The sequence below is a fragment of the Miscanthus floridulus genome, chromosome 2 (assembly GCF_019320115.1).
Source record: "Miscanthus floridulus cultivar M001 chromosome 2, ASM1932011v1, whole genome shotgun sequence".
In the NCBI taxonomy this organism is placed as follows: domain Eukaryota; kingdom Viridiplantae; phylum Streptophyta; class Magnoliopsida; order Poales; family Poaceae; genus Miscanthus; species Miscanthus floridulus.
In genome coordinates, this window is record NC_089581.1 from 16,426,414 (window position 1) to 16,442,447 (window position 16,034).

Sequence of the window (16,034 nt, forward strand, 5' to 3'; positions counted from 1 at the left end):
TGGGGATGTATTCACTGACCACTTATATCTTGCTGCAAGAAGCTACATAGAGGGTCTTTCAAGTGGCATATGCAGAAGATTTATAAGTTTGCTCCTGATGCTATAGAATACCTGCAAGAATATCATGGCAGGTTGTGGTATAGATGTGAATTTTTAGAGAAAAGTAAATGTGATTATTTAACCAATAATGTGTCTGAGAGTTTCAATGCTCAGATCAAGAATTCAAAAGGCTTATTATTGCATGAATTGCTTGATAGAATTAGAGAGTTGATCATGGAGAAGAGGTACATTAGGAGGAAGATAGGGAGAGAGATGCAGGATGGCATCCTTCTAGGTGTCATCAAGGAGCTAAATACAATTAGCAAAAACCTTAAAGTTGTCAGAGTTACAAGGAGTGATGAGCACATGGCTGAAGTTACATTGCTTGATAACTACAACAACCAAAAGAGGCATTCAGTGGACCTCCAGAACCACTCATGTGGATGTAGGGAATGGCAGCTCACAGGCAAGCCTTACAAACATGCCTTGGCATGGATACTATCCAACAGAGGGATCAAAATTGTTGATTTTGTGCATGAGTATTATTCAGTTGCTAGATTCAGGGCTGCATATGCTGCTAGAGTAGAGCCCATACCAGATAGATCACAATGGCCAGTTGTTGATCTTGGCTTCAAAGTTCTTCCACCACTGATGGGCAGAGCTCCAGGTAGACCCAAGGTACAGAGCCAGAGAGGATGCCTGGAGACAAAGGCAAGCAAGAAGAAGGTCAAATGCAAAAGGTGTGGCAATTTTGGCCACTTCGCCAAAACTTGCAAGCTGCCAGAGCAAGGACAAGATGGAGAAGCTGCAGCAGGCACACAAAACAAGAGGTTCCTTCTCACCCCCTTCTTGTTTTCAGTTTACTGAAATTATTGCTCGGTGTGCTAACTTGACATTATGGCTATAACAGGAAGATGCAGGAAACAGAAGGAGACACTGCTGGACCATCCCAAGTCAAGAAAAAGAAGGCTGCAACAAAGAAAAAGAAGACACCAAAGAAAAAGAAGACTCCAGTTAAAAAGAAGCTTGTGAAGGCAACTGCTGCTCCACAACCTAGTGTTGTCCGAAGCCTAAAAGACTTCATTGCCAGCCTATGAACATGTGTGATGGCAATATGTGTGATGAACTTTATTGTTAGCTGTGAACTTTTGATTAAGTTAGCTTTTCACCTTTTGTTTAAGTCAGTTGTGTCTCTGTAATGTAATCTGTGAAGACCTATGAACTGTTGGATTCTGAATTTCACTTGGCCTGTGCTGCCAACTATGTTGCTGTCAAGTAAGCCTATGCTATTTTCTTTGTGTTCTGAACTGTCAAACTTGCAAAGGCAGGTCCTTGCAGATGCTGCACTGCACCAAGCAGATCGGCATGCCGAACTTGCTCCTTTGCTTAAGCCATGAAACATTGGTGGACCAACGAGTAAATAAAGTTACCAGATTTCATAAGATAGTAAAATCTTCACCTTTTTAAAATCAAGATAGTAACAAGCACCACATTTTCATAAGATAGTTTTGGCCTCCCATTTTTATATTAGAATAACAGCAAAAAAACATGAAAGTTGGTCATACAAGCTGAACACATTATTAGTTGGTCAACACACTACTTCATAAGATAATTCCAGTGCTGCTGAAATTGGTCATACAAGCTCAACACACTACCCATTACAGGTTCCTACATTGCATTGTTGCTACAACCATTACACAGTACCTACCATCGCTTCCAAATTAGGGCAGCAAAGACACCAATCAAGACACCAACAGACAATGTTGCTACAACTGAAAAATCAACTACAACCTGCCACTTCCTCTTGCCTTATTCCCCTTCCTGCATTATCTGACTTTGTCGCATCTTCAGGTTCCAAACTTCAGTTGCAACGCTATCCACAATTTGCTTCACTTCGTTGAGTTCATGCCTCAAATCGGCACATCCTTCATCACACAATTGCATCATTGTTGTCGGATTGGAATTGGGCACCTGATTCTTTAGGCGTTCCTTGGCTGCCCAAGCCTCGTACTCCGTCTCAGACCAGATGAATGGACATGTAGTAGAATCACCCTGCGTTCAAAATAAGTCCTACGTCATACACAATGCAACCTTCATGAACAAGCTAACAATACAATGATTTCTCACCTTGATATTTGTTGTGGCACTTGATAAAGTACTGATCTCGAGTTTTCGGCTGCTTGCTCTTGATCCAAACCAAAGGTACCAAGCACCATGGGCAATCTAGGAGGCCAGAACGATGCTCAGTTCTGCTGGCGCTCGCCATCGAGCTCGACACCGTCGCAAGGCCCTTCATCGGACTTCCTCTCAACATCTTGCGTCGAGATGGATGAGGGCTCGACCATCGAGATCGATGAGGGCGCGATCGTCGAGATGGATAAGGGCCGGACCGTCGCAGTCCTCCTTCGCCGTCGTCGATTCGCCTGCGCCGCCGTAGGGACAGAGTTGGAACACGTCCAGCAGCTCTCCCTCGCCTCCACCAGCAGTAGCTCTCCCGATTCGCCGTCGTCGCCTCCAATTCGCTGCTCTAGGGTTAGTGGAGAAGGGGTCGGGGAAGGAGACGAAATGGAGACGGCGTCCACGCGCTGGGTCGCGGTCGGGTCAAATACCATCCATACGGTCTCCTGTACGTGCATTCAGCCTGCAGGTGGGCCCAAACAATGGCCAGACGTAGAAACCGGCAACACTGGGGTAGAGTTCGAATTGTAATGACAAATTTTGAAATAGCCGAATTGTAATGGTAAATCTCAGAAACACCGTTTTTGTAATGGCATGAATTCAATTATCCCTTCAAATTATAGAGATGGCCATAATCAGCAGCACCCTTGGCCAGATTATAAAGGTGAAGAGATCATATAGGACTTCCACACTATTGATTATTGATTGCAGAACAACATCAAAATACCAAAGAATATATCAGACTAATCGCTTTCACTTGACAGAGCATTGGGGCGGGCCAGGGTTGAAGATTGGGAGGCAACAGCTAGCAGGTGAGGTGTTCGCCCACCGATTCCATGAGTTTGAAGCGCGGTCACAGAGGGCGCCGCCTCACGCTCGCTCTGGCGACGAGGAGTGCACTTCGGCCGTCTTCCTTTCTAGCGGTTGCGGACGAGGAGGACGCGGACAATGACGAGGATCGGAGGTGGGCGGAGGGATGAGCTGCTCTGTCGAGAGCAGTGTCTCTGGCGATGGAAGCATCTCAGCGTCCGAAGCCAATCCATGGCTTTCAAGCTCAGGTCGGGCCGTCTCCTATCATGTCCAGGTTTTGGGCTATAGGGGGCGACTCCGACTCCGAGGAGGATGAACCGGCTTCTCCTTCTACGCCGGACTTCATCAGCGAGGCTGTAGAAGCAGGATTTACACACGACGATCTGTATAGAGCTGAACAGGCTCTGGACTCAGGTAAGTCTCCTTCGTCTGATGCCCTTCGGCTCCCAAAGACCATTGTCTCCACGATTGTTCAAAGGAAGCTTACCGGGGTGCCATGGCAGGGACCTCTACCCCAACCTCGAGTGTCTCCACCACGGACACTGGGTGATGTCCTTGCTAAGGCTACATACAGGTCTGTAGCTTCGCGTCACAGATTGAGCTCGCCAGTCTATCAATAGAGATCTCCGTTCTTTCGTTCTACAGTGACGAAGATGGAGGTTTCAAAAAAATTTGAAAAGCCGAGAGTTCAGGACTCTGATCCAGAATTTCCTCCGCTTACTGAACGGATGCTACCGGTCTCGGCCACGTGCGTCTCTAGCGGTGTGGAAGGGACGACGGAGCCGGAGCGATCTGGGCCAATAGACCATGTTGAACTCGGGCCCGGGAATTTTTTAGGCCCACGAAGGGTCTATGTGCCCTTTTCTTGCGTACCGGCACCAAAAGAAAACCTCGCTGCACGCCTAAGCCGCCGCCATCACCGTCTTCGTCACTGCGCCGCTCGTTCGCAGACGTGGTTCGCGAGGGCAAAGACATGGCTGGGCAAGGGCCGGGCAATGGAGGAAACTTTGGCGAGCATGGTGGAGGCAGGGGCGCAGGCTTCAACCCCGGTTTCAACCCGGGTTATGACCCTGGCTTCGGCGGACGTGGACGAGGTCACGGCTTCCCGGGGTGAGGGGGCCGTGGTGCAGATCGCGGCTTTGCCCCGCATCGAGGCCGAGACAGGTTCGGGGGCTACAACAACTTCGGTGGAAGAAATAGCGGTGCTGATGAGGACATCGCCACGCTGGACACACTGACGCCATGGTCTTCCCCAAGTTGCAATTCGTTCCCAACTCAGCTGCCACGTCACTCTCAGATTCAGCAGACACGTCATCACCGTTTCGGTCATAACTTCCTCATACGACATCGAAACGGGCCGTTCTTGGATGCGTTGGAAAGGGGACGACGACGCCGTCGTTTTGGATCTGGTCCCAGCTCCAGAAGGTCCGTGGATCATTCTGTGTGACCACGGCAAGGTGCTGCGTCACCTATTTGGGCCAACTTGGCCATGTATCGTGTCGGGCCTTAAGCCCAAGTTGTGGGCGCCCAACCCTTGGCCGTCCCCAACCCTAGGTCGAGTCTTAGACTATAAACACAGCCGCCGCCGCTGCTACTCAATTGGGTTTTGTTTAGAGTTTAGTTTTCCATCGAGAAACTGAATCGTTCATTGTAACTGTGGTGACAAATCCTTTTACAGTGATCTAGGGCCCCCGTTCTTGATCTCCTCCACTGTGTCGATTAGTCCTTTGGAACCGAGTTCTTGAACCCTCTATTGATATTCGCGACATTCATATTTGCAATTTCAGATTGCGTGTTTTACCTTCTTGCTTGTGCTCTTCGATTCGCTTGCAGGAAAAGCCTTCTTGGCGAGGTCAATCAAGTTGTGCTTGGTTGATAACCAACGGAGCAGTGGTGTAACGGTTGCAGGGTTCGAATCGTGTCTGATTTGAAGCCGGATCGCCAACGTCGAGATCTCCACAAATCGAACTTACCGGCTACCTCTCGGAAGATCGGGCCTATACACATCAATTGGTATCAGATATTTCAGGTTTACCGCGAGGTATCATCTCGTTTGCCTTAGATTCATATTTGTTCATTACCTAGAGTCCACAAAAAGCCCAAAAATATTTCAATTTCCGCTGTCCTATCGCCCTTTGTGCCTTTGCAATTTCGTTTCAGATTGCGTGTTTTACCTTCTTGCTTGTGCTCTTCGATTCGCTTGCAGGAAAAGCCTTCTTGGCGAGGTCAATCAAGTTGTGCTTGGTTGATAACTAACGGAGCAGTGGTGTAACGGTTGCAGGGTTCGAATCGTGTCTGATTTGAAGCCGGATCGCCAACGTCGAGATCTCCACAAATCGAACTTACCGGCTACCTCTCGGAAGATCGGGCCTGTTCTCATCAATTGGTAGACGAATACCTACTGCTGTGATCGGTGTTAGAGTTTAGGGACGCTTTGCCCTAACTGCCGCCGTCGTGTTGTGCCTCCCGGAAAACATACTTTGAGATACCTTCGGTAAAACAGGCATAACTTTTCGCTCGTTTATCAGAAAAATCTGAAATTTTTTGAGCAGCTTCTTGACACCATTTGGACCCGACCCAAACTCGGCATTGCCCTGTTTGGTTTCGTCAAAATTGCCAAAAAAATTCAGGAAAATAAAGAAAAAAAATTGTCAAAGTTTTTGCACGCTTTTCAGAGAACGTGCTGAATTTCTGTAGACCACATCCCACCTCAGTTGTAGGTGCCAATTTTTGTGGTTGCATCTTTTGTGATCCTTGTTCAGAGAAAAGTATAAAAAAAATAGTAAGAAAAAAAAATTTTGTTTCCTACTAGTGCCTTTTTGAAAAATCCGGGGAAAAATTCAGGAAAAAGGCGAAATCCGGGCTATTTGCTTGTTCCGTGAGTTCTTTCGATCGTTCTTTGTTTTCACCTTGTTGCGCTACGTCTCGTCACGTCTTAGCCAGCACCTGTGACTTGTACTTTGGATCCGGATTGAACAATCGTTACTCTGCACTCGTTAATTGCTAATCCTTGCTGTCATATTGTGTGCCTACCCATAGCTCCACATATTCTTCTGTCAGCACAGGTTCATCTTGCAACTGTTACCCACGCTCGACAACAGATTGCTTCGCCACTTTGGTTTTGCTCCTGTTTGGCGTTGGTAAGAATACAGGCAAGACGGTGGTAAGCCGCTTGTGATTTTACATTCCACTTTCACCACCACCACTTGTTTCCTTTTAGTTGATAGGGATAATACTTTGGTGTTGTCTTTTTCTATCTTCTAACCATGGCAGCAACTCCGACGGACTTCAATGAGTGCGTGTCCAAGGGCGAGCTTGCAACGTTCATGACTGAACAACGCAATCTTATGACCGAGCTGACGCGCAACGTGAACAATCTGGTCACCCGCATTGAACAGCTTGAGCAACGCCCTCCGCCTTATCGTGCTGATGATGAAGATGCGTATGCTTTTGGTGATGAAGATGCGTATGCTGACGGTGGTGCCCGTCGCCGCCTCAACTTCAATCGTCACGGCATGGGAGGTAATAATCATGGTAATAATGATCCTTTTGCTAAAATTAAATTTAGTCTACCTCCTTTTGCTGGTAATGTTGATCTAGAGGCATATTTAGATTGGGAGCTTGCTGTTCAACAAAAATTTGATTCTCATAATGTTCCTCCTGATCATAGAGTTAGACTTGCTACTAGTGAGTTTACTAATTTTGCTTTGTTCTGGTGGAGTGATCTTTGCAATGCTAATAATGCTGCTGCTGTGCCTCAAACTTGGAATGTTTTAAAGCAACGTATGAAATCTCGTTTTGTTCCTCCTTATTATCAACGTGATTTACGTTTGAAACTACAAACTTTAAAACAAGGTGATAAAGGAGTGGAAGCATACTATCAACAATTGCTTATTGGCTTAGCACGTTGTGGTATAAATGAAGATGATGATGATGCTAGTGCTAGATTTTTTGGTGGTTTAAACCATGATATACAGAACATACTTGATTACAAAGAATGACGCAATTTTTCCCAATTGTATCATCTTGCTATTAAGGCCGAACGAGAAGTACAGGGACGCAAACAACACCAGCCTTTCAGGTCTCACAATGGGAGGAATTTTCAGAAGCGTTCCGAGCCGGAGACGCCCAAGCTTCCTGTTGCACCACAGCCATCTACACCTCCATTTTCTTCCGAGGTAAGTAAATTGTCTAATGTGCAGTTTCCACATCTGAAGAAAGGTGGCACTCCGGGTGCTTCTACTAGCTCCTCCTCGTCCAGCTCTAAAATCATTTGCCACCGATGCAAAGGCATGGGACATGTCATGAAGGAATGCCCCAGTCGTCGCGCTTTCATTGCTACCGAGGATGGATATGTAAGTGCTAGTGATGTTGAAGATGATTTAGCCCTTGCTGCTAACATTGATGCAGATCCCATCGAGGGCGATCAAGACAAGGAGGCCATCACCATTGACTCCGTGGCTGCTGCCGCGGACTACCCTAGCCTTCTTGTGCAGCGTGTGTTGAGTACACGTGTGGGTCATGAAGAAGAGATGAAGATCCAACGCCACAATTTGTTCCACATGTATCTCATTGTGCAGGGTTGTCGTGTTCTCACTATCATTGATAGCGGGAGTTGCAACAACTTGGTGAGTTCAGATTTGGTTGACAAGCTTGGCTTGACCACACGACAACATTCGTATCCATATAAACTTCAATGGTTCAATAATAGTGGTAAGACTAAGGTAACTAAATCAGCACGCATTAGCTTTTTCACAGGCTCTTATCATGATACTGCTGATTTTGATGTTGTCCCTATGCAAGCTTGTTCCATTTTGTTAGGTCGCCCATGGGAATTTGATAATGATGCTTTACACCATGGTAGAACTAATACATACACTATCATACATAAGGACAAGAAAATTACATTGCTGCCTTTGTCTCCTACGGATATTATTAAACATAAAATAAACCTCCAACAGACATTGCTAAAAATAATGGGATTAAGTTAAAAGGAGGTGCTTTTCTTGCTACAACTCCTGCTACTGCTGAGTTATGTGATAATCCTGATGCACCATGTTATATTATGTTTTGTCAACCTTTTATGTCTGGTGCATTGCCTGCTGTCACTAACCTTTTGCAGGAGTTCGTTAGTGATGGGATGGAGTCGAGGACGACTCCAATTCTACAAGGAGGGGATGATGAGGACATCGCCAAGATGGAGTCGAGGATGACTCCAATTCGAGAAGGGGAGGATGATGAGGACATCGCCACGCTGGACACACTGACGCCATGGTCTTCCCCAAGTTGCAATTCGTTCCCAACTCAGCTGCCACGTCACCCTCGGATTTAGCAGACACGTCGTCACTGTTTCGGTCATAACTTCCTCATACGACATCGAAACGGGCCGTTCTTGGATACGTTGGAAAGGGGACGACGACACCGTCGTTTTGGATCTGGTCCCAGCTCCAGAAGGTCCGTGGATCATTCTGTGTGACCACGGCAAGGTGCTGCGTCACCTATTTGGACCAACTTGGCCATATATCGTGTCGGGCCTTAAGCCCAAGTTGTGGGCGCCCAACCCTTGGCCGTCCCCAACCCTAGGTCGAGTCTTAGACTATAAACACAGCCACCGCCGCTGCTACTCAATTGGGTTTTGTTTAGAGTTTAGTTTTCCATCGAGAAACTGAATCGTTCATTGTAACTGTGGTGACAAATCCTTTTACAGTGATCCAGGGCCCCTGTTCTTGATCTCCTCCACTGTGTCGATTAGTCCTTTGGAACCGAGTTCTTGAACCCTCTATTGATATTCGCGACATTCATATTTGCAATTTCAGATTGCGTGTTTTACCTTCTTGCTTGTGCTCTTCGATTCGCTTGTAGGAAAAGCCTTCTTGGCGAGGTCAATCAAGTTGTGCTTGGTTGATAACCAACGGAGCAGTGGTGTAACGGTTGCAGGGTTCGAATCGTGTCTGATTTGAAGCCGGATCGCCAACGTCGAGATATCCACAAATCGAACTTACCGGCTACCTCTCGGAAGATCGGGCCTGTACACATCAGGTGCTCACTACTATGGAGGGGGAAGAAACTTCGGTGGAGTCCGTGGCCAAGGGGGTCGCAGGGGTCGAGGTGGTCGCCATAACACCGACTATCCTCATCCTCGGCATCCTGTGCCACCACACCAGTATGGGCTGTCCGGGGTTGTGGGTGCCTACCCTAACCCGGCACATGATGGGTTGTACCAGACCGTAGGAGGGTACCAGCATCCCATCGGGGGCTTCTTCCCGCAGCCGCAACCAATGGAGGTGAACCCCTAGCAGGTGCTCATGGGGGGTCACGTCCAGCAGCAGGGGGGCGCCGCGTCATCTGCCATCTCTGGTCATCAAGCGCCAGGCTCCGTTGTGCCTCCTCCTCAGTTGGAGACCGACACAGGGAAGGGGGATGCTTCTTCGACAAGCCATGCCACCGCCATGGTGGTGGACACCGCAAACATGAAAGCTACAGCAAATCCCGGGGGGACTGTCCCACCGGTCAGTGAACCGAAAGGTACTTCCTTAGATATCCCAGAGTCATCGGATAAAGGTTCAAAGAAAACTAAGGGCAAGCCATTTTGTTATCGCTGTCGTACAAAAGGTCATACAATTCAAGAATGCACTGTTGTTCTTTGCTGTGAAGTTTATTTTGGTGACCATGCGACTAAGCTTTGTCCAAATATTAAGAAAACAAATACAAATGCTATTCCCTGTGGTTATGCTGTGGAAGGACTAGGCTTTTATTTCATTCCAGTGGTGGAAAATCCAAAAGCTAATGTGGAAGGAAAAGCAGCTGTGGTGCGTGTTTTGGAAGGTTCTTTTACTGTAGACCAATTGGCAGTAGAACTAGAAAAACTACTACCAGATAAGAAACATAAGTGGGAAATTGAGACAAAGGGCACTGATGCTTTTATTATCAATTTTCCATCTTCTGACCTATTGGAAACAATGGTGAATTGGGGACCTATGGATGCCAAGGCAGTTAAAGGCAAGATTCGTTTTGAAAAAGGTACTGAGAATGAGGTCTATAAATATGAGATTGATAAAGTGTGGGTGCAGTTTAGAGGACTACCTAAAGAGTTCAAAGAATTTCCCATCATCTGGGCAGTTGGAACTATCTTAGGTGTCCCTCGGGCTGTTGACACTATCTTCACGTTGAACACTGGCAGAGCTAGAATGAAAGTAGCAGTGCTGGATCCAAAACTCATCCCGGATTTTGTGGATGTGGTCATTGGTGACTTTGTTTACGAGCTACAGTTTAGAGTGGAGGAGGACACTCCTACTGATGAGCCACAACTCATTGATATGGACTCTACCAAGGAGGGTGATCCTAAAGAGGAAGACCCCAAGAAGGGAGACCCGAGGGAGGGAGATCCCAAAAAAGGAAATTCTGAGGGAAAAATGGATGTTGATGGAAAAATAGGAGACGCTCAGGCACATGGCAATGGTAATGGGGATTTCCAACCTATGGATAGCCTGCACAATGCATATAATGAGGCGGCACAACTGGAGGAAGTAGGAACTTCTACCATTTCCCGGAGCAAGCCTGTGAAGCCTAATAACAAACCAGTGGTCCTGCTTTCTCAGTCTGGAGGAGCTGTAAATGTTAATGAGGCATGGAAGGCTACTATGATGCCCTCACAGATCGACTCTGGGATTCTAAAAAATAAAAATATCAGTGGGATAGTTTCACCAGTGAGATCCAGCAAGAGGAACGCCTCAAGTGTGGATCAGGACTCCACCGAGAAGGCAGCGAAGCTTAAAGCGAGGAAGAACTTGGAATCTGCGCTTGACAAAGGTAAACTGCAACAACCTACCTCTTTTACTTCACGAGATGTTTCTTCTTTACTTACTTCATCAAAATCAATAGGGTTGTTCTAGGAAACAATGAGCATGATATTTTTAATTCTTTAAAATGTTTAAAAGACATCAAATTTAATAGATTGAATGAGAATGATAAGCTAAGGGAGGACAATATTGTTTTAGTGGAAGATGCATCAACTGTATGTTCTAATGAAGATAATTTAGATCTTGAAGCTTTGAATCTTATTTGTTCTAAAATTGCAGAAGGGCTAGGTGATGGGGGTTGTGATCCTTTGATTTTACAAACCACCGTATCACTTAAAACAAGAGGGCGTCCTCGTCATAAGAAAAGAAATAAGAATAGTAATAAAAGTTGTTAAAAATGAAAGGCATTTTTTGGAATTGTAATGGTTTCGCTGATGGTAAAAAATACAGATTCCTCTCAGATTTAACAAAAGAGAAAAGCCTAGATTTCATTGCCTTATCGGAGACTGGTAGAGCTAACTTTCCCCAAACGACTCTAAACACTATTTGTGCTAGTAGAGACTTTATTTGGCACTGTATGGCTCCACGGGGCAGATCTGGTGGCATGATTCTAGGCGCCCATTTGTTAACTTTTGACATTGGGGAGATTGAGGAAGGAGAATTCTTTATTCGTTTTAAATTAAGACACAAAGAGGACGATTTTTAATTTAATCTAATCTCAGTATATGGGCCAGCACAGTTGGATCAAAAGCCCATTTTTTTGTCTGAGATGGTCCGGGTATGTTCAAAGGAAGCCTTACCTATTATTATAGGTGGTGACTTTAACATTATTCAGAGACCGGATGAGAAAATAATGATAACTACAGCGATAGATGGCCTTTTATGTTCAATGCAGTAATTGATGCCTTAAATCTTAGAGAAATAGATTTGTCAGGAAGAAAATACACTTGGGCTAACAATTTGACAAACCAAACCTTTGAAAAATTGGACAGGGTGCTAGTTTGCACAGACTTCGAGTCCAAATATGCGCATAGCATAGTATATGCTCTTTCTAGAGAAATTTCTGACCATACACCTCTGCTTTTCTCTACAAATAACCCTTCCACAACTTATCAGCCTCAATTCAAATTTGAATTAGGGTGGTTGTTAAGAGAAGGATTTTGTGAGATGGTTTCTGAGATTTGGCAAAATACTCTAGCGTCTGGAACACCTATTGAGAAGTGGCAGATGAAAATTAGAAGGCTTCGCCAACATCTTAGAGGTTGGGCGATGCATTTGAGTGGTGCTTATAAGAAAGAAAAATCTACTCTTTTAAATAAATTGGATGAACTAGACAAAAAGGCAGAAAGCACTATGCTAAATGAATCTGAACGAGACTTAAAGCATGTCTTGAATGAAAGGCTCGCTGAGTTGCTTCGAGAGGAAGAACTAAAGTGGTACCAGAGGGCTAAAGTGAAACACCTTTTAGAAGGAGATGCTAATACAAAATATTATCAGTTGTTAGCCAACGGTAGACATAGAAAAACTCGTATTTTCCAGCTCGAGGATGGTAATAACATAATAACTGGTGATGCTCAGCTTAAGGAGCATATTACCAGTTATTACAAAAACCTGTTCGGTCCATCTGAAGATTCTCTAATGAGGAAGTCAGAGCGGCAATTTTCCAAATGGAACATAATAAAGCGCCTGGGCCAGATGGTTTTCCTCTGGAGTTTTATCAAGTTTTCTGGGGCTTAATTAAAGACGATTTGATGGCCCTGTTTTCTTATTTTTATCAGGGAACCTTACCTCTCAATCGTCTTAATTTCGATAACATAATCTTGCTGCCCAAAAAGAAGGATGCAAGAGTTATTCAACAATACAGGCCTATCTGTTTGTTGAATGTCTCTTTCAAAATATTCACAAAAGTGGCGACAAATAGATTATCTATGATTGCCCACAAACTAATAAGACCGACTCAGACGGCTTTTTACCAGGAAGAAATATTATGGAGGGCGCAGTTATATTACATGAAACGCTTCACGAACTTCACACGAAAAAACGAAATGGTGTGATTGTTAAAATAGATTTTGAAAAAACATATGATAAAGTAAAATGGAGTTTTCTACAGCAAACATTAAGGATGAAGGGATTTTCACAAAAGTGGTGTGAATGGGTGCAGAGTTTTACACAAGGAGGCAATGTAAATATTAAGGTTAATGACCAACTCGGATCTTACTTCCAGACAAAAAAAGGTTTAAGGCAAGGTGACCCCATGTCACCCATACTATTTAACATAGTGGTTGATATGTTGGCCATACTAATTGCCAGAGCAAAGGAAGCAGGGCAGATAGAAGGGGTTATTCCCCATCTAATTCAGGATGGCTTATCCATTCTTCAATATACGGATGACACAGTGATCTTCATGAGCCATGATGTTGAAAAAGCAGTTAATATGAAACTACTGCTAAGTACTTTTGAGCAACTACCTGGCCTAAAGATAAATTTCCACAAAAACAAAGTCTTTTGTTTTGGACAAGCTAAAGATCATGAAGAGTTTTATTCGCAGCTGTTTGGATGTGCCAGTGGTAAATATCCATTTCGCTACCTGGATTTACCTATGCATTTTAGGAAACTATATAATAAAGACTGGAAGTGTATAGAAGAGAGAATCGAAAAAAGACTTAGTGGGTGGAAAGGGAAACTACTTACAGTCGATGGTCGTTTGGTACTCATAAACTCGGTGCTATCTAGTTTACCGATGTTCATTATGTCATTTTTCGAACTACCGAAAGGGGTGGTGGAAAAAATTGATTGTTTTAGGTCTTGCTTTTACTAGCAAAATGACCAACACAAAAGGAAATACAGGTTAGCCAAGTGGGAAGTTATGTGCCAGCCTAAGGACCAGGGAGGTCTAGGGATACATAATTTAGAGATTCAAAATAAATGTTTGCTCAGTAAGTGGTTGTTTAAGTTATTAAATGAGGATGGGCTGTGGCAAGAATTATTAAGAAATAAGTACATTAAAAATAAGACTCTTGCAAGCTGTGAAAAGAAACCAACAGACTCACATTTCTGGAAAAGCCTTATGAATATTAAAGATAACTTCATGGAGTTAGGACATTTTAATGTCAAAGATGGGACACAAACCAGATTTTGGGATGATACTTGGCTGGGCAACAAACCTCTCAAAGATAGATTTTCTGCGTTATTTAATATTGTAAGAAGAAAACAAGACACTATAGCTACAGTCTTGAGTTTCCCAGTACTAAATATCTCATTTCGGAGACATTTGGTGGGTGCGAACTTAACAAATTAGCATCGAATTGTAGCTTCTTTACAACAGATAAACTTACTACAGGAAAGAGATGTGTTTATGTGAGATTTAAATGCCTCTGGGGCTTTTACAGTCAAGTCTATGTATGCTGCATTAATTAACAATGGGGTGAGAGTGTCGCAAGATATTTAGCAAACGAAGCTGCCGATGAAAATAAAAGTTTTCATGTGGTATCTAAAAAGAGGAGTGATTCTAACCAAAGACAACTTGGCTAGGAGAAATTAGAATGGAGACAAAAGTTGTTGTTTCTGCCACGTTTCAGAGACAATTCACCATCTCTTTTTTTATTGCTTTTATGCTAAATTTTTGTGGCGCTCTATACATATACTTTTTGGGATATCACCTCCCACAAATATAGATGTTTTGTTCTATCATTGGTCTAAATTGGGAAACAAAAAGTACAATACATTGTTATTAACAGCAGCTTTCGCACTTCTTTGGGCAATCTGGATAACAAGGAATGAGGTGGTTTTTGACAAATGCAAACCAAAATCTCTTTTGCAGGTACTATTCCGAGGAACGCACTGGCTTCGTCATTGGGCAAACTTACAGCGGCATGAAGATCTTAAAGATCAAATGATCTCTGTGGCACAACACCTAGAGACGTCGGCTTTAGATTTCTTTGGATCCAATGGTTGGCTTTCACAAAGGCATGTTGGTTTGGTTTAATAAAAAACTTTTTACCTATTCCGTTAGTCGTGTGTGTGGTTGTAAGTTTTACTTCAACCGAACTTTGTGCCCAGGTTTGAAGTCTGTAATAATTGGTCTGATTCTATCCTTGGATAGATGAAGCCGGATATTTTATCCATTATCTAAAAAAAAACTTGACAGAGCATTGCCATGAGCCCCAATTACCTGTGAGCAGCAGCAGGAATGAACCTTCAGGCTGTGCGAGGAAAGACACTGTCTTGGCAACCTTTTCCAAGCATTCCTTACTCTGCACCAACAACCACCGAATAATGACCATTTCTCCTCGATCTTTCCTCTTATCTCAAACGTTAAGAACTAATCAAACAGTTTTTAATGGGTAATCTCTGGTAGGGTAGAAACAGTACCAGATAGGGAGGGTCGGCAACGACGACGCGGTAGACGTGCTTCATCGCCGGCGGCAGCTCCTCCGGTCGGTTGTAGTCGTAGAAGGTGAAGTCGCCGCCGTACTGCCCGAACCGCTCGTCGTACTCCAGCAGCTGCGCGGGCACTCCCGGGTCGGTCTTCTTCAGGTAGGCGTAGAGCGTCGGGCACGCGATGCAAGCCACGGCGCTGGCGGCTGAGCCTGAGCCAGAAGTGGAGACAAGGCGGATGACCTCCTCCACCAGCGCCCGCGCGGTGCGCTCGTCGTACCAGAACTGGCTCAGCCGCCAGTCCTCCGGGACCAGCTCTACCCCGCCATCCCCTCCTCCAGTTTCATCCTGCTCCTCCGACTGCTGCTGTTCCACCAGGAATTCCCGGAGCGCCTCCATCGCTGCAGCGCTCAGCTGAGGCACATCGTCGTCGTCTTCCTCCCCTCTGACCTCCCCGCCCACCGTCTCATCCTCCACACCGCTAGCCGCCATCGCATCCACCGTTGGTCTGCTGCGCAGTGATGAGGACTGAGGGAGGCGGCGGCGCGGGGCACCCTGTACCTGTAGTAAACGCTCCGCTGGTCCACTCCTCCAATACGGCGAACCAATGGGCTTAACGAAATGAGCATTTATGGAGTCACCACATGGGCCTCGTCGCCCCAAAGGCCCAGTGAGCCTGACGGAAAGAGCAGTAATAAAGCGGAGTGGCAATGGAATCGCTCGCGCAGGGGAGGGGGGAACTGGGAAGGGAGCGGAAGAGAGGTGGGTGACCGCCGCGCCTCCGTCCAGCCTTCCAGTTCCAGGCGTGGCGAACTAGGCAAGCGGCACACT

The 16,034-nt window shown here is 45.3% G+C and overlaps 2 protein-coding genes across 2 annotated transcripts in view; one reads left to right on the forward strand and one right to left on the reverse strand.

Moving 5' to 3' along the window:
• LOC136518247 (uncharacterized) overlaps positions 1-15,940 on the reverse strand; it is a 41,916-nt gene extending 25,976 nt beyond the window's left edge. Inside the window, exons 1-2 of the mRNA XM_066511889.1 lie at positions 15,198-15,940; positions 14,998-15,079 (exon numbers count right to left, since the gene is read on the reverse strand). Coding sequence (XP_066367986.1) covers positions 14,998-15,079; positions 15,198-15,695 — 580 coding nt within the window. The 5' untranslated portion in view covers positions 15,696-15,940. The remainder of the gene's footprint in view (positions 1-14,997; positions 15,080-15,197) is intronic.
• LOC136513201 (uncharacterized) lies at positions 9,333-11,114 on the forward strand. The gene is made up of 3 exons (XM_066507192.1): positions 9,333-10,836; positions 10,965-11,041; positions 11,106-11,114. Exons 1-3 carry the CDS (start codon positions 9,333-9,335, stop codon positions 11,112-11,114), a joined length of 1,590 nt encoding a protein of 529 aa, XP_066363289.1.
• Positions 15,941-16,034: the final 94 nt, after the last annotated feature.